This window comes from Balaenoptera physalus, assembly GCF_965194825.1.
Source record: "Balaenoptera physalus genome assembly, chromosome: X".
Lineage (NCBI taxonomy): Eukaryota > Metazoa > Chordata > Mammalia > Artiodactyla > Balaenopteridae > Balaenoptera > Balaenoptera physalus.
Genome location: NC_138903.1, coordinates 37,808,744 through 37,834,019, shown reverse-complemented (window position 1 = coordinate 37,834,019; position 25,276 = coordinate 37,808,744). Strand labels below are relative to the sequence as shown.

At 36.5% G+C, this 25,276-nt stretch overlaps 1 protein-coding gene across 10 annotated transcripts in view; it reads left to right on the top strand.

The window, feature by feature from the left end:
* Nucleotides 1-25,276, top strand: part of CASK (calcium/calmodulin dependent serine protein kinase) — a 393,009-nt gene that overhangs the window by 143,538 nt on the left and 224,195 nt on the right. For all 10 annotated transcript variants that reach the window (XM_082446395.1, XM_082446397.1, XM_082446400.1 and 7 more), the window contains exon 3: nt 17,957-18,062. In XM_082446395.1, the coding sequence (XP_082302521.1) occupies nt 17,957-18,062 (106 nt within the window). The remainder of the gene's footprint in view (nt 1-17,956; nt 18,063-25,276) is intronic.

Here is a 25,276-nt window from a genome sequence, read left to right as displayed (position 1 = left end):
AACCAGTTTTTCAAAGATATAATCAGGTGACTTGAATTGAAAGGACTAAACTGAGAATTTTTTGAAAGGTATTAGGATTTTATTACTGAAATTTGCTCTGATTGAACCTTAATGGAGACTTTATATTTCAGCTTTTAGAAATAATACAAATAGCTTAGCTATAAATTTCATCTTCAGAATTGAGTACTTGTAGACCTAAGAAGCAGTATAGCAGAGTGTTTAGAGCATAGGTACTGGGACCAGACTGCCTGGGTTCAAATCCTTGCTCTGCAGTTCATTAGTTCTGTGAATGAGTTACTTAACTGCTCTCTGCCTCAGATTCCCACATGTGTAAAATGAGTATCATCTACCTCTTAGGGTTGTTGTTAGGGTTAAATGAGTCCACACATCTAAAATACATAGAGTCTGACTCAGAAAATGTTAGGTGATGGTTATTGCTGTTGTTAGACATGTCAAAGGCAAATAATCTTCTCATCTGTGTATTATATTATGAAGACTAATAATATTATTTTCTTAAGCCAGAGATCTTGATGATATTATTTGTCTAACTAGCTATAATATGATCTTTAGTGTCCTCTAGTGGAAGAAAATTAGATGTGCTCTTTTCATAAACCTACTTCTTTTGGAATTATGTGATCATTTAACCTAGTAAAATTACTCCTAAATAAATAACCAAAGGCAAGATCCCTGTATATAAATGGACTTAAGAAATTGTTAAAATTTACATGGAACTTTAAATCTTAAGAATTCTTTCAAGAGAAGACTTTTTTGGCCATGTAATTTATAATATTAAATAATATAGTACATATACTCTACAGTGACATAGAAATGTTAGACATACATTACTTTTATTTTAAGCCAGTGTACTCAGTAGTGGGAGTACCTTGAAGTTTTTCATTTTAAGTTGTGGTAATACAATATACAGAATAACGTTAGCAGCCAGTTATCTGCACATAGATGGCATTTTTTGGTCATTCTCTGAAAATGCTTTAGTCAGTATGTATATGCTACCTGGAGTAGAGTGTCTCAAATTTTGTAGAGGAGCATGTGACGGCTCCTTTACTGTCCCATTTCTTTTTTTTAAAAATTTTTTAAAATTAATTAATTAATTTATTTATGGCTGTGTTGGGCCTTCGTTTCTGTGCGAGGGCTTTCTCTAGCTGTGGCAAGCGGGGGCCACTCTTCATCGCGGTGCGCGGGCCTCTCACTATCGTGGCCTCTCTTGTTGCGGAGCACAGGCTCCAGACGCGCAGGCTCAGTAGTTGTGGCTCACGGGCCCAGTTGCTCCGCGGCATGTGGGATCTTCCCAGACCAGGGCTCGAACCCGTGTTCCCTGCATTGGCAGGCAGATTCTCAACCACTGCGCCACCAGGGAAGCCCTGTCCCATTTCTTAACACTCTCTGATTCAGTGATATATATGTGTGTGTGTGTGTGTGTGTGTGTGTACATATATATATATATATATATATATATATATATATATATATGAGACAGAAGACCAGAAGACGTAATAGACGTTGGCTGAGTGAGTTCTGTGTGCTTGGTGCTGCCTTCCATCAGGGTTGGCAAGAATATAAAGCACCAGCAGTAGTACAGTTTGGGAAATGCTGAAATACTGAGGTGTGTATAGGGGCTGTTGTAAGATCACAGCGGGGTATGCCTACCTCAGCTGGGAAGACTATTGAGGAGAACTTTGAGGCAAAGTGTGAACAGAATTTTGATGAATGAGTTGGTGTTTTTCAGCAGAGAAGGAAGCATACAGAGTATCTAAAACAGAGGGAGCAGCATTTTCAAGAGCACAGAGAGCATGGGGGAGGGGGCGGGTGGAGTGGGTGTTGCGGTAGCTGCAGGTAGTTCAGGATGGGGGTCAGGGAGGATTATGGGAGAAGTTAGAAAGGAATGTAACATGTGTGACAGCCTCCCCCCAAAAAAGGAAAAGAAAAAAGTAAACCTAAATTACTTGACTAAGAAGCAGGAGAACTAGGTTCTTTTCTCAATTATGTTGCTAAATAGCTCTGTGGACCCCAGTTAAGTTGTTTGACTTAAAATCATTTTTAGAAGGCTTTCCAAGTGGAGCTGAGGGATTGTAACATCTTGGTATATAGAATGGAGAGCAATGAAGTTTTTGGAGTAATATGGTAATACCTGTTTTATTTTATTTTTTAATAAATTTATTTTTAAAATTTATTATTTTTGGCTGTGTTGGGTCTTTGTTGCTGCGCACAGGCTTTCTCTAGTTGCGGCAAGCGGGGACTATCTACTCTTCGTTGCGATGAGCAGGCTTCTCATTGCAGTGGCTTCTCTTGTTGCGGAACAGGGACTCTAGGCACACGGGCTTCAGTAGTTATGGCACGCGGGCTCAGTAGTTGTGGCTCACGGGCTCTAGAGCGCAGGCTCAGTAGTTGTGGCACACGGGCTTCGTTGCTCCGCGGCACGTGGGATCTTCCCGGACCAGGGCTCGAACCCGTGTCCCCTGCATTGGCAGGCGGATTCTTAACTACTGTTCCACTAGGGAAGTCTGATAATAACTGTTTTAGAATAAAACTATGATGACAGTTTAATGAGTAGAATGAAAAGAAAGAACTGGAGGTAAAGAAACCCATTAGAAGATCTTTGCTGTGATCCAGACAAGAATCCATGAGGGCTGAAGCTAGGCTAAGTGCAGGAAGGGGCAAATTGTTTTGACAGGTGTTGCAGAAATAGAATGGGCAGGTTTGGGCAGCTGCATATAGGAAGTGGGGGAGAAGTAGTAGCTGGTGTGAGGATGACTCCAGGAGTTGTCTAGAAGAATAATGATGCTAGTAGTCAGTAGGTCACACACATGCAGCTACGTGGGTTCTGTTTTACTTTTGTTTTAACCAGTGTCGTTATTAGACACTTCAACTATACCTACTTTTTACTTTTTTCCCCCCAAATAATTCTTTGGTCAACTTCAGATTCAGTTCCTTATGAGCTATATTACATGGTTTCCAAAAAAACTGTAGATGAAAAATTTCAAAGTAAAAGTAGGTTTAGAACTATGCAGTAGTGTGGTTTAGTAATTGGATGCTAACGTTGCCAACTTCTTGGCATCAAACTTGGTTTGATTGCCATTTGGTAAAGGTAGGAAAGAATTATTTCCACCAAAAATGGTCAAAGGGAAAGGAAACAAAACTTACTGTGCACATGCTCTGTGTCTTGCACCATGGCAAGCACTTTCACATACTTTATTAATCATCCAGGGCTAACTACAACCAGTATGGGAGCTATTCTCTTACTTTTTCCATTTTATAGATGAGGAAACTGATGTTTAGAGTTATAACAGCTACTAAGTGATGGAGATAACATTTAAAGACAGGCCTTTTGACTACAGATCTGTTGCTCTGTTATATCATAACTGCCTCCGGACAGAAGAGTGTTAGCATTTGAAAGGATAAGTGCTAGATCTGTGGAAATAGGTGACCAACCATCCCGGTTTGCCTGGGACTGAGGGCAGGTTCTTGGGACACAGAACTTTCAGTGCTACAACTGGAAAGTCCTGGGCAAACTAGGATGTGTTGGTACTCTTTCTGGAAAAGTCACTTACATGAAGTAAGCCATTATCTAGAATGACCTGAATAAGGAATTGTTTGTATTTGTTTCCCAAAATACTGAGACATGAATTAGGCCTTTTGTTACTAAGTGACAAATGATTAAGTGAAGAGGGATTAAGGCCCTACCTGACTTCCTTCTCTTGTTTTCACCGGCTCTGCCTTGCTGGGATTGCACTAAACTGTATGTGGATCAGATGCTAGAGGCCTCTGTTGCTATCTCAATTTTTAAGGAAACGTTTGTTTTACCCATTCCAAGTCTGATGAAATGGCAAAAGAGCTATTGAGAAAAACATCAAGAAAAAGGTAGATTGATTGTAAATGTACATTCTTTAAAGAGTAAGGAAATACATATTCTGGCATTCAACCTACAACAAATAGGGAAACCCCTTAGCATAAATATAAAGTATATTTATTTTATGTGTGTAAACATTATACTCCAATAAGTAAACAATTTATACTGTTTTGATATCAAGATGGGAAACAGGAAATTGGGCCACATGGAATGTCCCCAAGAGGATGTTCTGTAATTTTTCAAAAAAAGAAGAAAAGCACACTTTGTGATAGTTTCATGCGTTTCACAGAGCTAGGTTTGGGGAAGAAGCTAAAATAATATGAGGGATTTACTTACTTTTTTATCTAAGTAATGGTTATCCTCAAATTGTGCCCATTTATACGGGTGTACAAGGAGGCACTAGCTTCTATGGCTTTCCAGTCTCAACAGTGCTCTTGTGGCCTCCATGAGATGGGTTAGATGATTACCTGTCATGATCTTGATCCTTGGACATCAGTTTCTAGATCAATCCCTTAGGCTTTTCCTTCTCTTAAATTTTACCACAAAATCTTTATCTCTATCACTGTAACAGATTTAGAAAATGGTTTCTGGCCAAATAAGTTTAAAATTGCTGATCTAGAGAGCTTCCACTTTTTCAGATACTTAAGTATGCTACTTCCTGGTTTTGTAGAAAAGATTAAATGAAGATAGTTTATTCTAAGGGTAAAGCAGTGTATTATTTACTTAAAATTTTATTAAAACAAGGAGAAATATGGCCCTTTCAGAATTCCCCATGTTTCCTTAGTCCAGAGTTTCACTGTGTACAGAAAGCATCCTTTCCTCTTTGCCACTTTCAACTACTATCAGTGATTCTACTACTATTCTTTGAAGCTGCTTGATTAGTTTTTTTAAATTAAGATTACAAGGAAACGATTTAAAGGTACACATACCCCTTAGCCATTTGCAGCTATCCATATAAATCTGGATTTGGGCAGTAGACCAACAAAATAAAATATAGAAATAATTTTGGCAGTTGAGGTCATGAGTCTCCAGGGTTATGCATTATCCCGAATTTCAAGTTGTTATTTATCAAACCTATTAGCTAGTTGTTTTTATTGATCCTTTTCAAAATAAGTGTCATACATTTGTACTTAGTTTTTACTATAAATCTGGTTTTTTTCCTATCATGAGATTTGTTTACAGAAGGATTCTACTGCTGGATGCAGGAAACTCATATTATTAAACAAAATTTTTTTATGATACTTATTTCACTATGCCATAGAGAATTTTGGCCTCAGTCATTCTTTTATTTATATATTAAACACTATAAATTGCTTTCTGGGGAGAATTTTGGTGCTGCTGGCAGTATTTCCTCGGCAGGCCCCATTCTGCGGAAAGGAAGTGTGGGAGGAAGTGGGTAATAAGGAAGCCTGTCCTACCACATATCCTTGTTGAACTCCTCAGTTGGAAATAAATAAAAATAGAAGGTAAATACAGGTATCCCCTGCTTTGTTGAAAGCTCACGTCACACCACTTTGCTTTTACAAAAGACCTACATTAGTACCTGGTTGCACTACTGAAAAAAAATCTGAAGAGAATTTTTCCTTTTATGAAAAAAGATAATTGCTTCTTCACTTCATGTAATTTTGGCATATAGAAGGTTTCATAGAAACACTCTACTTTCGGGTAGTGGGGGAAACCTGTGTAGATAACATATTTAGGAAAGTGTAAAATACAAGATATGTGAATAACATTTTTTTAGTTAGACATATTAGTTGAATTCCTATCTTACTGCAATAACTTTTTTCTTTTTTAAACTTTATTGAATAAAAATTTATTTAAGTGTACAGTCCAAAGACTTTTAATATATATACAATGAGGTTTTTTTAATTAAAAAATAATTTTTTTATACAGCAGGTTCTTATTAGTTATCCATTTTATACATATTAGTGTTTATATGTCAATCCCAATCTCCCAATTCATCCCACCACCACCACCCCTCCCCCGCCACTTACCCCCCTTGGTGTCCATACGTTTGTTCTCTACATCTGTGTCTCAATTTCTGCCCTGTAAACTGGTTCATCTGTACCGTTTTTCTAGGTGCTACATATATGCATTAAAATGCGATATGTGTTTTTCTCTTTCTGACTTACTTCACTCTGTATGACAGTCTCTAGATCCATCCACGTCTCAACAAATGACCCAATTTCGTTCCTTTTTATGGCTGAGTAATATTCCATTGTATATATGTACCACATCTTCTTTATCCATTCGTCTGTCGATGGGCATTCAGGTTGCTTACATGACCTGGCTATTGTAAATAGTGCTGCAATGAATATTGGGGTGCATATGTCTTTTTGAATTATGGTTTTCTCTGGGTATATGCCCAGTAGTGGGATTGCTGGGTCATATGGTAATTCTATTTTTAGTTTTTTAAGGAACCTCCATACTGTTCTCCATAGTGGCTGTATCCATTTACATTCCCACCAACAGTGCAAGAGGGTTCCCTTTTCTCCACACCCTCTCCAGCATTTGTTGTTTGTAGATTTTCGGATGATGCCCATTCTAACTGGTGTGAGGTGATACCTCATGGTAGTTTTGATTTGCATTTCTCTAATAATTAGTGATGTTGAGCAGCTTTTCATGTGCTTCTTGGCCATCTGTATGTCTTCTTTGGAGAAATGTCTGCTTAGGTCTTCTGCCCATTTTTTGATTGGGTTGTTTGTTTTTTTAATATTGAGCTGCATGAGCTGTTTATATATTTTGGAGATTAATCCTTTGTTGATTCATTTGCAAATATTCCCTCCCATTCTGAGGGTTGTCTTTTTGTCTTGTTTGTAGTTTCCTTTGCTTTGCAAAAGCTGTTAAGTTTCATTAGGTCCCATTTGTTTATTTTTGTTTTTATTTCCATTACTCTAGGACGTGGATCAAAAAAGATCTTGCTGTGGTTTATGTCAAAGAGTGTTTTTCCTATGTTTTCCTCTAAGAGTTTTACAGTGTCCAGTCTTACATTTAGGCCTCTAATCCATTTTGAGTTTATTTTTGTGTATGGTGTTAGGGAGTGTTCTAATTTCATTCTTTTACATGTAGCTGTCCAGTTTTCCCAGCACCACGTACTGAAGAGACTATATTTTCTCCATTGTATATCCTTGCCTCCTTTGTCATAGATTAGTTGACCATAGGTGCGTGGGTTTATCTCTGGGCTTTCTGTCCTGTTCCATTGATCTATATTTCTGTTTTTGTGCCAGTACCATACTGTCTTGATGACTGTAGCTTTGTAGTATATTCTGAAGTCAGGGAGTCTGATTCCTCCAGCTCCGTTTTTTTCCCTCAAGGCTGCTTTGGCTATTCAGGGTCTTTTGTGTCTCCATATAAATTTTAAGATTTTTTGTTGTAGTTCTGTAAAAAATGCTATTGATAATTTGATAGGGATTGCATTGAATCTGTAGATTGCTTTGAGTAGTATAGTCATTTTCATGATATTGATTCTTCCAATCCAAGAACATGGTATATCTCTCCATCTGTTTGTGTCATCTTTGATTTCTTTCATCAGTGTCTTATAGTTTTCTGCATACAGGTCTTTTGTCTCCCTAGGTAGGCTTATTCCTAGGTATTTTATTCTGTTTGTTGCAGTGGTTAATGAGAGTGTTTCCTTAATCTCTCTTTCAGATTTTTCATCATTAGTGTATAAGAATGCAAGAGATTTCTGTGCATTAATTTTGTATCCTGCAACTCTACCAAATTCATTGATGAGCTCTAGTAGTTTTCTGATGGCATCTTTAGGATTCTCTATGTATAGTATCATGTCATCTGCAAACAGTGACAGTTTTACTTCTTCTCTTCCAATTTGTATTCCTTTTATTTCTTTTTCTTCTCTGATTGCCATGGCTGGGACTTCCAAAGCTATGCTGAATAATAGTGGTGACAGTGGACATCCTTGTCTTGCTCCTGATCTTAGAGGAAATGCTTTCAGTTTTTCACCATTGAGAATGATGTTTGCTGTGGGTTTGCCGTATATGGCCTTTATTATGTTGAGGTAGGTTCCCTCTGTGCCCACTTTATGAAGAGTTTTTATCATAAATGGGTGTTGAATTTTGTTGAAAGCTTTTTCTGCATCTATTGAGATGATCATTTGGTTTTTATTCTTCAGTTTGTTAATATGGTGTATCACATTGATTGATTTGCGTATATTGAAGAATCCTTGCATCCCTGGGATAACTCCCACTTGATAATGGTGTATGATCCTTTTAATGTGTTGTTGGATTTTGTTTGCTAGTATTTTTTTTTAATTTTAGTTATTTATTTATTTATTTATGGCTGTGTTGGGTCTTCGTTTCTGTGCGAGGGCTTTCTCTAGTTGCGGCAAGTGGGGGCCACTCTTCATCGTGGTGCCCGGGCCTCTCACTATCGCAGCCTCTCTTGTTGCGGAGCACTGGCTACAGACGTGCAGGCTCAGCAACTGTGGCTCACGGGCCTAGTCGCTCCGCGGCATGTGGGAGTTTCCCAGACCAGGGCTCGAACCCGTGTCCCCTGCATTGGCAGGCAGATTCTCAACCACTGCGCCACCAGGGAAGCCCTGTTTGCTAGTATTTTGTTGAGGATTTTTGCATCTGTATTCATCAGTCATATTGGTCTGTAATTTTCTTTTTTTGTAGTATCTTTGTCTGGTTTTGGTATCAGGGTGATGGTGGCCTCACAGAATGAGTTTGGGAGTGTTCCTTCCTCTACAGTTTTTTGGAAGAGTTTGAGAAGGATGGGTGTTAGCTCTTCTCTAAATAATAGAATTCACCTGTGAAGCCATCTGGTCCTGGCCTTTTGTTTGTTGGAAGATTTTAAATCACAGTTTCAATTTCATTACTTGTGATTGGTGTGTTCATATTTTCTCTTTCTTCCTGGTTCAGTCTTGGAAGTTTATACCTTTCAAGGCTTTGTCCATTTCTTCCAGGTTGTCCATTTTATTGGCATAGATTTGCTTGTAGTAGTCTCTTAGGATGCTTTGTATTTCTGCGGCGTCTGTTGTAACGTCTCCTTTTTCATTTCTAATTTTACTGATTTGACTCCTCTCACTCTTTTTCTAGATGAGTCTGGCTAAAGGTTTATCTATTTTATTTATCTTCTCAAAGAACCAGCTTTTAGTTTTATTGATCTTTGCTCTTGTTTTCTTTGTTTCTATTTCATTTATTTCTGCTCTGATCTTTATGATTTCTCTCCTTCTGCTATCTTTGGGTTTTGTTTGTTCTTCTTTCTCCAGTTCCTTTAGGTGTAAGGTTAGATTGTTTATTTGAGATTTTTCTTGTTTCGTGAGGTAGGCTTGTATTGCTATAAACTTCCCTCTTAGAACCGCTTTTGCTGCATCCCATAGGTTTTGGATCATCGTGTTTTCATTGTCATTTGTCTCTAGGTATTTTTTGATTTCCTCTTTGATTTCTTCAGTGATGTCTTGGTTATTTAGTAACGTATTGTTTAGCTTCCATGTGTTTGCGGTTTTTACATTTTTTTCCCTGTAATTGATTTATAATCTCATAGCATTGTGGTCAGAAAAGATGCTTGATATGATTTCAGTTTTCTTAAGTTTACTGACACTTGATTTGTGACCCAAGATGTGATCTGTCCTGGAGAATGTTCTGTGCACACTTGAGAAGGAAGAGTAATCTTCTGTTTTTGGATGGAATGTCCTATAAATATCATTTAAATCTATCTGCTCTATTGTGTCATTTAAAGCTTGTGTTTCCTTATTAATTTTCTGTTTGGATGATCTGTCCATTGATGTAAGTGTGGTGTTAAAGTCCCCCAGTATTATTGTGTTACTGTCGATTTCCTGTTTTATAGCTGTTAGCAGTTGCCTTATGTATTGAGGTGCTCCTATGTTGGGTGCATATATATTTATAATTGTTATATCTTCTTCTTGGATTGATCCCTTGATCATTATGTAGTGTCCTTCCTTGTCTCTTGTAACATTCTTTATTTTAAAGTCTATTTTATCTGCTATGAGTATAGCTACTCCAGCTTTCTTTTGATTTCCATTTGCATGGAATATCTTTTTCCATCTGCTCACTTTCAGTCTGTATGTGTTCCTAGGTCTAAAGTGGGTCTCTTGTAGACAGCATATATATGGGTCTTGTTTTTGTATCCATTCAGCAAGCCTGTGTCTTCTGGTTGGAGCATTTAATCCATTCACGTTTAAGGTAATTATCGATATGTACGTTCCTATGACCATTTTCTTTATTGTAATGGGTTTAATTTTATAGGTCATTTTCTTCTCTTGTGTTTCCCACTTAGAGAAGTTCCTTTAGCATTTGTTGTAGAGCTGGTTTGGTGGTGCTGAATTCTCTTAGCTTTTGCTTGTCTGTAAAGCTTTTTATTTCTCCATCGAATCTGAATCAGATCCTTGCTGGGGAGAGTAATCTTGGTTGTAGGTTCTTCCCTTTTATCACTTTAAATATGTCATGCCACTCCCTTCTGGCTTGTAGAGTTTCTGCTGAGAAATCAGCTGTTGACCTTATGGGAGTTCCCTTGTATGTTATTTGTTGTTTTTCCCTTGTTGCTTTCAATAATTTTTCTATGTCTTTAATTTTTGTCAATTTGATTACTATGTGTCTCGGCGTGTTTTTCCTTGGGTTTACCCTGCCTGGGACTCTCTGTGCTTCCTGGACTTGGGTGGCTGTTTCCTTTCCCATGTTAGGGAAGTTTTTGACTATAATCTCTTGAAATATTTTCTCGGGTCCTTTCTCTCTCTCTTCTCCTTCTGGGACACCTATAATGCGAATGTTGTTGCATTTAATGTTGTCCCAGAGGTCTCTTAGGCTGTCTTCATTTCTTTTCATTCTTTTTTCTTTATTGTGTTCCGCAGCAGTGAATTCCACCATTCTGTCTTCAGGTTACTTATCTGTTCTTCTGCCTCAGTTATTCTGCTATTGATTCCTTCTAGTGTATTTTTCATTTCAGTTATTGTATTGTTCATCTCTGTTTGTTCTTTAATTCTTCTAAATGTTTGTTCTGTAATTCTTCTAGGTCTTTGTTAAACATTTCTTGCATCTTCTCAATCTTTGCCTCCATTCTTTTTCTGAGGTCCTGGATCATCTTCACTATCATTATTCTGAATTGTTTTTCTGGAAGGTCGCCTATCTCCATTTCATTTAGTTGTTTTTTGGGGGGGGTTATCTTGTTCCTTCATCTGGTACAAAGCCCTCTGCCTTTTCATCTTGTCTCTCTTTCTGTGAATGTGCCACAGTGAGTTTAAATATATACATTCTATCATCCCACAAAGTTCCTTCAGCTCCGAACATATACTTTTTTTTTTAAGAGTTTAATATTGAAAAGTAATTGAGGTATAAACTGATATATCTCCAATTTTCTTTTATAAAGTTAGGAATACCATTTTGAAATAGTTGTCTGGGTTTTATAAGAGTAAAATGCCCCCATCTTTCTCCCTTTTTGTAAAACTCTTTTGGTTTACATTTCCCAAAATGAACAGCAACCCAGGAATTGTACCTTCTAGAGGTGTTTAGAACATTGTATTTCTACTTTTATCATGTGCAAAATATGATGTTAATAATGGTCCTTCATATATTTGAGAAAAACTCTAATGCTGGAACTTTATGTGGTTTGGATTTCAGTCATCTCTGCCTTTTTCCTTTATCCATGTAATTAACATCTTTCTATTTTTATTAGTTGAGTTCAGAACAGATTCTCACCAAATTCATGGTTGAGTAACTCCTTGAATAGATGACTCAGAGTTATATCTTGTAAGAGACAAATAATCTGGTTTTATTTTAACCTAATGTTGGCTCTTATGTAAGATAGTTTTGAAGCACATGTTCTTATTTCAGGACATTTTAACACCTCAGAAGATAAATATTATAAAGATCATTGAATTGGTCACCTGTAATCTTTATTAATATCTAATTAATAAGCTAAATGTATTATAGTACTTCAATATTGATTAAGAATGACCTGGAGTTGTTTTAAATGTAAGTCCCTAGGAAATAAATGACACTTTAGATAATTATTTACCAAACTCATCCTAATGAAGAGTGAGAAGGAAGACAAGTAGTCCTTACAGCAGTTGGCTTTATTATAATTTCCTACTGATAGTTGTTGACAGTACATCAAATATAGTGTTGAATTTATTTTAAATTTGGTATTCAACTGGCAGGCTGCTTTAATAAATTTATTGCACTTATGAGAACTGTAAATTCTTTGGGAAATATATTACCAAAACCCCATTAATTTGTAAATGCTTAATGTAGTCAAGATTGATTTGTAACTAATATATTTGCCTATTTAAGAACAATTTACATCAGTCAAACATCCTCAATTAATGGTATGCTCCTTCTTTTCTTTATCCACCTGACAGATGAGATTTTAGGCCATAAGATTGTATTAAATGGACAAGAATTCAAAGAAATTAGAAGCTGCTTGGATTTCTGTTTGTATGTGAAAAAAGATAATAAAATGTGCTAGTAAAATGTGTAAAAGATCAAAGAAATAATGACTTTCCCATTAACCCAGATTGGTGTGGTGCCCTGTCTGGGCCTCTGGTCATCCACTAGTTGAGAAGGTCAACTTTCTTGATTTATAGGAAGATGGCCTCATTAAAGCCAACCTGACCTGTATTATTGCCAAAGGCAGCTGGGATCTTTAGTCTTCAAATTGGTTGTTAGATAAAGGTTGAGCTCAGCAGCAGAATTTGACTTGGCTGCTATAATCCTTCCAAGGTTCTGCTTGGATCCCTTTCTTAAAATATCACATGGTCATTAATTTCAGCACACCAAGGAAAAAATGTTGAATCAATAATGACTTTCATTTATCTATTTTGTTATTAATATTGATTCAGATGAACACATTAATACTTGTCCTAATTATTTTATGACTAGATTGGAACATTCTTTATGTGCATTTGGAGCCTGGGTCAGCTCTTAGTGCATTTTAACTATTGAGTTTCTAACAGAAAGTGGAAGTTCTTTGGAAACAAGTGAGAATACTTATATGTTTATTAGTAAAAAAAATCAGTGTCTAATTTCTGATTATCACTGGTGACAGTGCAGCTGAAATATGCTGGTTCTGTAGCAGTCTTGATAGCTTGTCACCCAAGTCAGTGTTACCACATTAACACTGTTATATGATTGGATCTTAAGGGCACATATAAAAACTATAGCCCCAGGAGCCATTGTGGTATCATGTAGAGAGCACTGGACTTCAGTTATTAGCTCTGCTTCCTCTGCTTACTACTTGTGTGATCTCAACCGCTTATGTATCTCACTGAACCCAGGGCCTCAGTTTCTTCCTTTGTAAAGTGAAACTAGATATACTTACAGGGTTATTATAATTATTAAATGAGGACTTACAGAGGGACACTTAAAATCCCAGATATTGTGCTGCATAGTCTAAGGTCATTCAATAAATTTTGAAGGGTCCAAAGGGCTGCTATACAGTGGATGTTGACTACCCTTTTTGTGTTTGGTAGATTAAGCAAGATAAAACGATTAAAAACTACCAAACAAGTAAAGGATTTAGATTAACAATAGTGAAGAAATTCCAGATTTAGTTATTAAGTGATGGATTTGGGTTATTAAAAGCTGTAGAGTTTACTTCTATGGAAGTGCTTTTTAAAAACACATCTGTTTGGAAATAGACTTACAGACATAGAAAACAAACTTATGGTTACCAGAGGGGGTAACAGCGGGTACGGGGGGAAGAGATAAATTAGGAGTTTGGGATTAACATGTACACACTACTATACATAAAATAGATAAATAACAAGGACCTACTGTTTAGCACAGGGAACTATATTCAATATCTTCTAATAACCTATAATGGAAAAGAATCTGAAAGAGAATATATATATGTATATATTTATAACTGAATCACTTTTGCTGTACACCTGAGACTAACACAACACTGTAAATTAACTATACTTCACTTTTTAAAAAAATGGTTTAAAAAATCTGTTTAGATTCTTTTTGGAATGACTGAATGACTTTACAGATAGTTGTATAAGAAACACAGAAGAACTCACAATTAAGAGGATAATAATTAAAGCAAGTCACTTTATCCAGAGCTGCACCATTCTAATTTGGTAGCCAGTAGCCACATGTGGCTACTGAGCACTTGAAATACAACTGCTCCCGACTGAGATGTGCTATAAGTATAAAACACACTGGATCTCAAAGACTTAGTACAAAAAGAGAATGTAACATATTTCATTAATGCTTTTTAATGTGACTATATGTTGAAATAATAATACTTTGGATATATTGGATTGCATAAAATATGTTAAAATAAATTTCACCTGTTTCTTTTTACTTTTTAATGTGGCTACTGAAAAAATTTTAATTGTATATGTGGTTTGCCTTATATTTCTGTTGGATGGTGCTGAACTAAATCCTTACTGAATGATTCTGTGAAAGCTGACTCTTAAATTTGACCTTTAAAGCTCAGATATTAAGGATGAGATTGTTGCTCCAATGCTAAGAATGTCAGAAAGCATTCCTTTCCTCAGTCACATTTGTAAATACCCAACTTATTTTTGACCCCATGGTCAAATTAGCTTGCTACAGAATCGTGGCACTCTGAAAGTGGCATCTGACTTTTAAAAGGTAGCATGAAAAATTCTCCTATTCCAAGAACAACTAATAGTAAAATGAATAATAAATACTTTTCAGGAAAATTCTTTTTAAAACAGACCGTCTGAAACAGCTTTCCTAACTCTCCCTCATTTGAGGGGCAGACTGAAAGGTAGACCCTGGAGGACATAGTTGTTCTACTGTTGTTGGACAGCTCGAACTTCTTAGGAAACTGGTAGGAGTAGTAGTTCTCATGCCATATAGTGTGTTGATTCAACTGAAGTGTGTTTCTCCAATTTTGATCAGAAGATCAAGTATTACTTTCCATATTACTAGTGCCCCTTTTAAAAGAAAATAAATTGATGAAATATAGGCACATAGTTAAATATAGGGGCACTAAACATAGAAGTAGATTATTTTATAAATCTTTAAAAATTTCCCTGCAAAATTACAAAATGAAAAAGTACAAGGAAGAGTGGAGGAGTTACCAGTCACTATAGATAAAGTAGAACTTCAAAACAGCCATGGTAACTGTGGGTCAGGTGACTCATAGGAATGTTCTGAGCTAGTATCTATAAGTAGCCAGATAATCACAATTTCAAATCATATTATTATATTATCACCTACTTTCGAATTCCTTCCTAGTCTGCTTCATGAGATGATTTGTAGGAAAATACGTTTTTAGTTTGCTATATCAGCAAGAAGTTAATAGCAGTTAATACATACATCTTTAATTCACATTCACATCTAAAACAAACATTTTGAGCTTAACATTCTTGGAATCTATAGTTTGAATGCATATATGGTGCATTCATGTTTTGTAAACTGTGATTTTCTATTTGTGCTATTTAATACACCCATATAATTGATACTTGAATTATGGAAAATGGTGCCACAGCTATCCTAGATGTAGGCCATCTTTTGCATCATTGCCCTTATAAGTTCAAATACATTTTTATGTTGTTAGTTTTGTGCTATTCAATCAGTGTTCAGATTTTAGTCCCTGAAATGTCAGATCTGGTGATATTTAAATTGTTTTAATCTTTGAAGGCAGGGTCCCCAGCAATCCTTCCTTCATTTTGAGCGTGGGTAAAATGATAAGAGACTAGACCAGGAGCATGTTCAGCTATATACCAAGCAGACATGTGCGTGTCAAAGAGAGGGGTCTTTAGAGCATCCGTTTCTACTTATGATTTTTCAGTATGACAAATGTGGCACATGACAAATGGTTAATATGGGGGTTGAAACACACTGTAGCTACATGAAAGGGGCAAAATTTAAAATAAACTGAAAAGAGAAGAAAAGACCAGTTTTCGTTGTGGCAAACACTAAATCTCTATTTACTTCTTGACTCCAGTGTCAGAGCACTGAATTAAAACCAGACATTTAGCAGAATAGGAAGGAATGGAAAGAGAGAAACTAAGGTGAAAACAGAAGATATGAAAAGGGTGACTTCCAGTAAAACGAGAAGCTGGAGATAAACATTAAAATGAGTACTAAAACTCCTAAGCTTTTCATAGAATCAGAAGGCAGAACAATCTTAAAGGGAGAGAAAAAACTGTGCAGGCATCTGAGTTATGTCGTCTGGCTTTTCAGCCTGGTCCTCCAGCGCACTTGTCAAAAGCCTTCCCCATAGTTATGACTTCCCAGCGCAAAAGCCACACCTATTCACACCTCTCCTCTCCTGGAGGTGGAGACCATGTTTCATGTGTCTCTCATTTCTTCCTTCACAATGAACACTGAGCCACCTTAACCCCCTCAGCCCCACAGTGCTGCACTCAACACAGTCCTTTCACATCCATTCTCTCATTTGAATCTTGCCGCTGCCCTCTGAAGTGGTAGACTGTGTAGGTCCTGCATGACCTATCACGTCCGCCATTTCATTTGCCATAAGGAAGGCATTTTGTAGAGGTTAGCAGTCAGCTGGCAAGTAGTAGTGACAGGGGCTGGACTGGCACCAAGTTTTCCGACTCCGGATCCTATGGGATTTTCATCACTGCCACTTACAAACACACAGTGTTCTCTTTGAAACAACTGCAAAAACAGACAAACAAATCAAACCTTCTTTGACCCTGCTATTCCTTTCTTATTACCAGGATCATGTCTAAACACACCATGGCATCGTGGAAGGACTGACTTTGGAGTTAGACAGGCCAGGGCTCAAAACCTACCCCTTGTAATAGTTATGTGATCTTGAACAAGTTTCAAAGTCTCAGTTTCCTCATCTGTAAAATACCTACCTCACAGGCTTGTTGGGACATTAAATGACAATGACCATATGAAGTACTTAGACCAGTGAGAGATACAATAAATCTAAATTTATTATATAATTGTTGTCTGCATCCTGACTTTGAACCTGACCTCTCCACAGAATTTGATCTTAGAACACTTATGGTCTTTTCTGGTTGAATCTTACAGCCTTTTCTCAGCCTTCTCCAACTACTTATGCCTTAATTCTCCTTATTTCCTTGACTTTCTTAATATTGTATTATTGATTCTTCCTTTTCTGGTGGCTTCTCTTTTGTCATATTTACTGACTTCTTTTCCTCACCTATACCTTGTGTAAATTTTCTAAGGTTCCTTCTGCAGCCATTGCTCTTGTTGACAAGACTAAGTTGGATTAGCAAATCAGAGAGGAGATAATGTTATCTCTTCTGCTTTGTGCAATATATCCTTAACCTTCCTTCTTCACCTGTCTCCCTTCTACTTCCAAATATAAAAATGTCTCATTGGATTTTATTCATTGTCGAGTAGGTAAAACTCCAGCACTGTTAACACAGGAAGGCTTTAATTATCTCGTTCCATGTAGACATGGCAAGTGATACCTATGCCTAAACTATTTTTGTGTGATGGTGATGATGATGATGATAATGGTGATGAGCATGATAATGAGGATATTAACACTTTTATTTTCCAAATAGTATTGTGTAACCTACACAGTAGTCTTACCTACATTATCTGAATTTGTTCTTGAAAATAACACTGTGGGTAGTGTCCTGAATTATCCAGCACATTTTATAGATGATGTAAAAAAAATTCTGACTTTGACGTTGGGAGTAGTGCCTTTTCTGTTTAACCATACTATTTTTTTGCCCCCTATTCCATGTAATTTCCCTGATGTGTGTCTATAAATGCTAGATTTTAGGCTAAAGAATAAACATCATATTCTTAGGCAATTTAGGGAAAATTAAGAAAAAGAAGTAAAATTCAAGACAGCAAATTGAGTTACTTATTAGCTGATCAAGAAAGAGTTATAAATTTTGAAACCTGTTCACAAGAGTTTGAGGAAAGTATTTGTGCTATTTACATTTCTTATTAATAAGAGCTGACTCTGTAATGTATATAGATTTAAGCTGGCAAGAGATACGAACAAGTTATATTGTCAAAGATTTTAAAGGGCAAAAAGTTAAGCTTAGCTTGAATGGGGGATTTCATCTCTATAGTTAGAGAAGTCTTCATGTTACCATAGATCACATCCATTCATTCATCATTCACTCTGATTGTCTTTTGATCCTACCTAACAAAATGTTATGTGTTTGTTTTGCAGATCTAAAGCGGGAAGCCAGTATCTGTCATATGCTGAAACATCCCCACATTGTAGAGTTATTGGAGACATATAGCTCAGATGGAATGCTTTACATGGTTTTTGAATTGTGAGTGTACATTCTCTTTTCCGAAGGGGCTGAAGTGTTTTTTTGTTTGTTTGTTTTAGGGTTAAAGTTTTAAGCAGTGTTGATCTTAGATAATGCTGACGCTTTTCTCTTAAAATTTAAAAATACTTGTGAACTCATCTGTTTAGAAAGACCTAAAGTAAAAAGAATAAAAGGAATATCTCATCTTAAGGTTCCCAGTGGCTAAGGAAGCAAAAGTTGGGCATATTCAGTTACCCTCACAGTTTTGGTCTACTTCAGAGAAGAGGAAATAGAGTTCAGAGGAATAGGAGGTCCCAAAATATAAAATTCTGACTACAGGAGTCTTAGTGAAAAGGATTGGGATGGGAGTAGAGGCCTCCATGTAGCCAGCCTCTCTAGCAACTAAAAACAAGTAATAACAGACTTAACTTCCTCTTTTGATATAATCACCATATTGGCATATGAAGGAAATTCTGTAGACAACCATATATCTTGATTTTAGTAAGCCACTCGACATGTTTCTCACAAAATTTTTGTCAATCAGGTGGAGGAATGTGAGCTAAGGATAGTATAATTGGGTAGTTTCATAGCTGGTTGGATGATTGTGTCCAAAGAGACTGTATAAAGCCTTATGGGATGGCATACTATTCTGTTCAAAATTGTAATCAGTGACTTTGATTAGGGTCTCTCACAAGGTGGTAATCAAGGCGTTGGCCAGGGCTGAAGTCATTTTAAGGCTCCGCTGGGGATGGATCTGCTTCCAAGCTCACTCACATGGTTGTTGGAAGCACACTATCAGACTGAGGGCCTTAGTTCCTCATGTGCTGTTGGCCCAAGACCTCCCTAGGTTCCTTGTCACTGGGCTTCTCTGTAGAGCAGCTCCATGGCAGCTGGCTTCATCAGGGCCAGCAAGCAAGAGCACAGGAGTAGGAACAAGACAGAAGTCAGTCTTGTAACCTAATCTGTGAAATCACACACCATCACTTCTGCCATATTCTGTTAGTTAGAAATAAGTCACTAGATCCAGTCCACACACAAGGGGAAGGGATTACACAAGGATGTGAAGACCTGGAGGTGGTGATCACTGGGAGCCTTGTTAGAAGCTGCCCCCTACAGAGGGCTAGCTTAATACATTGAATATCTAGACCAAATTTTAAAATATTTTACAAGTTTGTAGCAAAGGAGCTGAAACAAAGAAGGTGAAATTTAAGACCAGTTAATGTAAACTCATTCATTCACATATATAAGTGCAAGATCACTATGAACTTAATTGTAACTGCTTATGTGAAAAAGATGTAAACAATTTAGTTAGTTGTTGCAACAGCTTTAAAAGCCTTGAATGGAACCTTCAGATACCTTAATTAGAAGTGTATGGTATTCAGAACCAAGCCATAGGCCCAGTGTGTTGTGTATTGCTCATTCTCCCTGGAGTGTTCCTAATAAGCAGGACACTGGCATGCTTCCAGAAGGGGATAGCCAGAGTGGGAAAGAGCCTAGAAATTCTGTCATAGAGTCACGACCTTCAAAATCTTTGTCAGCAATCCTGCTAAAAGATGTTTGAAAACTGTGTACCTCTACAAATATCTTTCAGTTGATACATACAAACTTTTATTGTAAGGATGTAATTTTTAGTGTTTTGTATATTTTTAAAAATATATTTTCTTCAAAAATCTCGAGCTGTACCTTTATCTCATTCAATTTATGGAAAATGTCTGCTATGTGACCTAAATTGCAAAGCTAGTCATCATTGTCAAACTAGTCAGCCAAATCAGACTTGCTTTCTGTCAGAAAAAAATCTGACTTCATTTTTCAAATAAAATTAAAGTGTTAATAGACATCACTGTGACAATCATCTTACTATTGATTTCTAATTCTAAACTAGATAAGGTTTTGCCGTGAATATATTGTCTGCATGAAATAAGGTGGCTCTTCGCTTCCTTCTCAAAGCTGTTTTGCTCTCACAGATGGCTCCCTCCCTCAGTAGCTTTGCATTCCCCCATTGTCTTCTTGAAACTAGGCAGGCTTTTCAGGATGGGTGAGTGGTTTGTCTTTTGAGATGGGTTCCTTCGAGTGGAGATACAGAAGAGAACTCAGCAGACCACAGACTTGTTTTCAGACAGACCAAATTATGGCAAATGTAGATATGGCTTAAATGCCTTAAAAATATCCTAATACACGTATCCCCTGGAAGGGCTTTGAGTACTCCCAGAGATACCCAAGTCCCACTTTGAAGACCACGTGGCATGGAAGAGCTATTGAAAAGTTGGGGAGACTTTAGTTACCCAAGAATCTATTGGTTTTCTTTTACTGCTATAAGAGTCCCCAGATCAGAAGCCCATGGCAGATCATAATGGATGTCTTTAGTTCTTTGAAATATCGTCAAGTGTAAGAGGATTATGTGTTTATTCAGTGTAGAGTGAGGAGCTGTAACTAGAATCAACAGGTGGCAGGTATGAATGAAGTGGCTGTCCACGAATGTAGCGGCTGTCTCACAGAGTCTGCCGTTCCTCACTAGAAATGCTCAAGCTAAAGCTGGATCCATCCAAAGGTCCTGGAGAAAAGGTTTTAATTTTGGACTAGAGAGAGCCTCTAACGTCCCTTCCAATTTTACGATGTTATAATTATTTTCATTTTATTCTTTATTCAAGAAATCTGTTTCTGTCCATATTTTTATTCACTGAGAAAACTAAAAACCAGATTTTGCCATATACTATAAAGTAATGAGCACAGAAAGCCAAATTTAAAAATTTACCTAAATTTCACATTTGCTGTCTGTTTCAAAGGGGTCTAAGTGACAGTATAGTAGAGAGAAGATGATCCTTGGTGTCATAAAACTTGGATTAGTATCCCACCTCTGTCACTTTTACTAATTATGTGACTTTGGCCATAATCTCTTAACTTTAAAATCTTCATAAGATTATGAAAACAAGATGAGAGAACTGTGTGAATTCACCTTATAAGGTGGTGACTTGCTCTACAGTGATAACGTATTGTTTCCAGTGGATTTAACAGCTTAGTTTTAGTTTCTCAATGTTGAATTATATGGGATTTTTTATATAGCTAATTTTGTATGATTCAGTTGTGATTGGAATAATTCATTGATGGCTATATATGGAGAATAAGACCTCATTAAAGTTGCATATTTACCAGCCCCCTAATCTCACTGTTAACCCAAATCACTAGAACATGGCTTCCTAGTTTTTAACCTTTTATTTTGGAAATTTTCAAATAAAAGAAAATAGTATAATGAACTTCAGTGTACCTGTCACTGAGCTTCAATAGTTATCAATACTTTGCCATTCTTGTTCTATCTATCCTTTACTGTTGTCTTTTTTTTTTTCTTGGCAATTTCTAAAGCAATATTTCACCTATAAATACTCCTGTTTGTATTTATAAGGACTCGTGTGTGTGTGTGTGTGTGTGTATAAAATACTATTGTTATATCTAGTAAAATCAACAATAACTCCTTAGTGTCATGTCATAGTCAGTTAATGTTGCTTCCCCTGATTGAACATGAATTTTTTAAAAATTAATTTATTAATTAATTTATTTATTTTTGGCTGTGTTGGGTCTTCGTTTCTGTGCGAGGGCTTTCTCTAGTTGCGGCAAGCGGGGGCCACTCTTCATCGCGGTGCGCGGGCCTCTCACTATCGTGGCCTCTCCTGTTGCGGAGCACAGGCTCCAGACGCGCAGGCTCAGTAGTTGTGGCTCACGGGCCTAGTTGCTCCGCGGCATGTGGGATCTTCCCAGACCAGGGCTCGAACCCGTGTCCCCTGCATTAGTAGGCAGATTCTCAACCACTGCGCCACCAGGGAAGCCCAAACATGAATTTTTAAAGGACCTATTTCTCAATTTAGAATTGTTTTATTAGCTCTAGGAATCTGGAAGTAGATTATAAATTCACAGTTAAAATAGTTATTTCTCAAAAGGGCTAGAAACAATATAGAAATATAAAATTGTTCTTTTGTATCATCCTTTTTTGTAAATTTACCTTGACAGTTGTCCTTGCCCTGTTTTTTGCATTCCCTTTGATTTCCTCAGTTTAAAACAAATGAACAAACCCAAACCATACATTACTGTAAGATTTAAAGTCCTGTAGATCAAAGAGCAAAGCAGTAAGTTTGTGCATGTCTCCACCTACTGGCTAGGTAAGAGATTGCTTACATAGCTACAGTGTAGACAAGGCTACACCAGAATTTTTCTGGAAATAGATCTAATGACCCCTGGTATTCAGGGTCTCATTGCTCAGGTTATGGGTTATCTGGATCCTTTCCACAGTTTTCTGACATGACACCAATACAGAGTAGACAGGAAATGGAAAGCAAGTGAGATAAGGTCAGTTGACTTTGCTATTTGTTGGCTGCTTGGAAATAGCTCTGATAATTTTGATGGAGAAAAGGCTAGACCAAACAATATATTTGGGTTATCAGTGAGTTTCTTATTATGGTATCCATATCTTTCTTTGCCACAGACTATCTATAACCAACTCTCCCTTTTCTTCCCTAAACTGAAGTCATGAAATTATATGGCTCAATCTTGTTGTTTATCATGTTAGCAAATCCTTAGAACTAGTTGATACAAATGATTTATAAGTTTAAAGCATACTCAAATACAGAGACAGAACCAAAATTTTAGCACTGGAAAAGATTAGAGCAGTAGATTTCAAAATTTAGCATTGGAAAATCCTGAGTAGAGCTCGTTAAACCAGCATGTACCCAGGCCCCACCCCCTAGATATTCAGTTTCAACAAATGTGGGTCCTGAAGTGAGAGGTCAAGAGATGATTGACCTTTAAAGTAGGGGTAATACTATTTCGAGACTATGTTGTCATTTTTCCCAACACACTCAGTAGTTTGTTACAAATCTGCATGTGTTTATACTATATCTATTGCTTTGGGATTATACTTAAATTAGGACTTGTCTGTAGCACTTTGCTGTTATTTTTAAAAATAAACATTTAAAATGTAGGTTCAATTTTAAAGACAGGGCTGTGTCATGTCACACACACACACACACACACACACACACACACACACACACCCCCGCACCCCACCAGAAATTAAATGTTTATTTCTAAGTCATACATCAAGGCTTATGTTTAGTAGTGTCTGATACTTGAATTAAGCTGTAAATCCTAAATTGGCTGGCCAAGAAATTTTAATTACCTTATTATAGAATGATTACATATACCACAGGGAGACTATACAGTAATTAAATATGGCCTTAAAACATTTCTGACATGAAAACAATAGTTTGTATCTTTTAAAATAATATTAACAGCTTGTATTTTTGAAGCTCACAAAGGAGATAGACTGAAAGCTCTTTATTTATTTAAATTTTATTTTTAGTCTGGTGTTTATGCTCAGGGAAGGGAATGTTTGTGAAATTCATTTATACTGATAGAGTAGAACTGATTACTACTTACCAGCAAATTTGCCACTTAAGAGAAAATATATTTGTTTCATATCAAGCAAGAAAAATCTGGACTATAGCATTTTAATTTATATGAACATTTATGCATATTTTTATAGCTAGTTTTATCTATTTTGATTTTTTGTTTTTATGTGTAATGATAGAAATTGCTATTCATTCATTCAGCACGTATTTATTGAACGCCTACTTAAGTGCTGGGTAATAGGAAATGGTTGGGAAATACTGTTTGGTCCTAGTAAACATTAGAAACTTGATACGGTAATTCAGTAAGCTAAGATACAAGGAAGGACCTAGCTGAGTGACTGTGTAGGCCTTTGATAAATGCTAGTTGAAAGAAAACAACTTCTGTGTCATTAACTTTTTAAAATTAAACATTTCTCTTGACTTAGGTTTACCACTATACTAAATGTTTAGTTGCATTTTAATTTTAAGAACTATGTGTCAGGGATACCCAAGACCATTCCCAGGTCTGATGATTCATTACAAGGACTCACAGGACTCAGCATATAGGCATATTCACAGCTATGATTTATTAATAGCTAAAGGGTATAAAGCAAAATCAGCAAAAGGAGAACGTGCATGAATTGAAGTCCAGGGGCAACGAGGCACAAGCTTCCAAGGGTCTTCTGCCAGCAAGCATTTGTGACAACACATGTGAGATGTTGTCTATCAGGGAAGCTCATTAGAGACTCAGCGCTCAGGGTTTTTGTCGGAGGCTGGTCATGTAAGCACCCTCTGCCTGGTGCATACCAAATTCCAGACTCCCAGAAAGAAAGCGGGTATTCAGGATAAATCATATTGTTTGCACAAGCAGTTTAGACACAGTGAGCCACTCTTTTCAGTTAGGAGGGGAGGAACCCCTCCAAGTTCCCAGATGCCAATCAAGAGCCAACCTTGTAGGCAGGCCTTGCAAGCCTTTTGAGAGATAATAGTTAGGCCTGGTTAAATAGTTAAATAGTTAACTCTTTTCTGCACAAACTAAAATAGAGATCAACAGGAGAAGGGTTTGAGTTAATAAACTCCTGGATCTGCAAACAAAATATACTTACCTATAAAGATAATTGCAGAGTTTGGGGTTTTTAAAAAACTTTTAACTGTAATTACTGTATCATTTTGATATCTATTGGGAAAAAAATGTAGGTGTCCCAATTTTTGTATAAAACAAATCCTAGATTGAGATGTTACAGTGTAGAATAGATTTTAAGCTTTGAATACTTTAGGAAACAAACTGCATTCTGACTCCTACTGTCTTAGAAATGTATTTGAAGTTGTCAGTCTCGTAATTTTTTTGTATATGAAAGCTCATCTTCAACCACTAAAATAATTTTGAATAAATTTATATACATATAAAATAGGAAGAAAATTCAGTTAACTTTCTGTTATTTAAAAGAAGTAGTTCATTTAAAATGAAAATTATAAGTTGTCTTCAGTGTAGTATACAGTCTTTGTACAAATTTAGAAATTATGGAAAATTATAATGACAAAAATAATACCATTTGCAAAAGGTAATCACAGCGAGCATTTCAGAATATTTCCTTCTGTGTATACTCATGATCACAGTTGCACTAAATTGAGATCATTTTATATATGCAATTTTGTATCCTGATTCGTTTAACTTAATAATTTTAAGCATTTTATTATACCATTAAATACTTTTTAGATACAGCATTTTAATGGCTGCATTAAGATGTCTGAACTATATGCATGTGCCATATTTAATATTTTCCCTAAAGTTGGACATTTACACTGTTTTCTGTTTTCTGTATTAGAAATAATGTTATGATTAATAATATTCTTGTACAT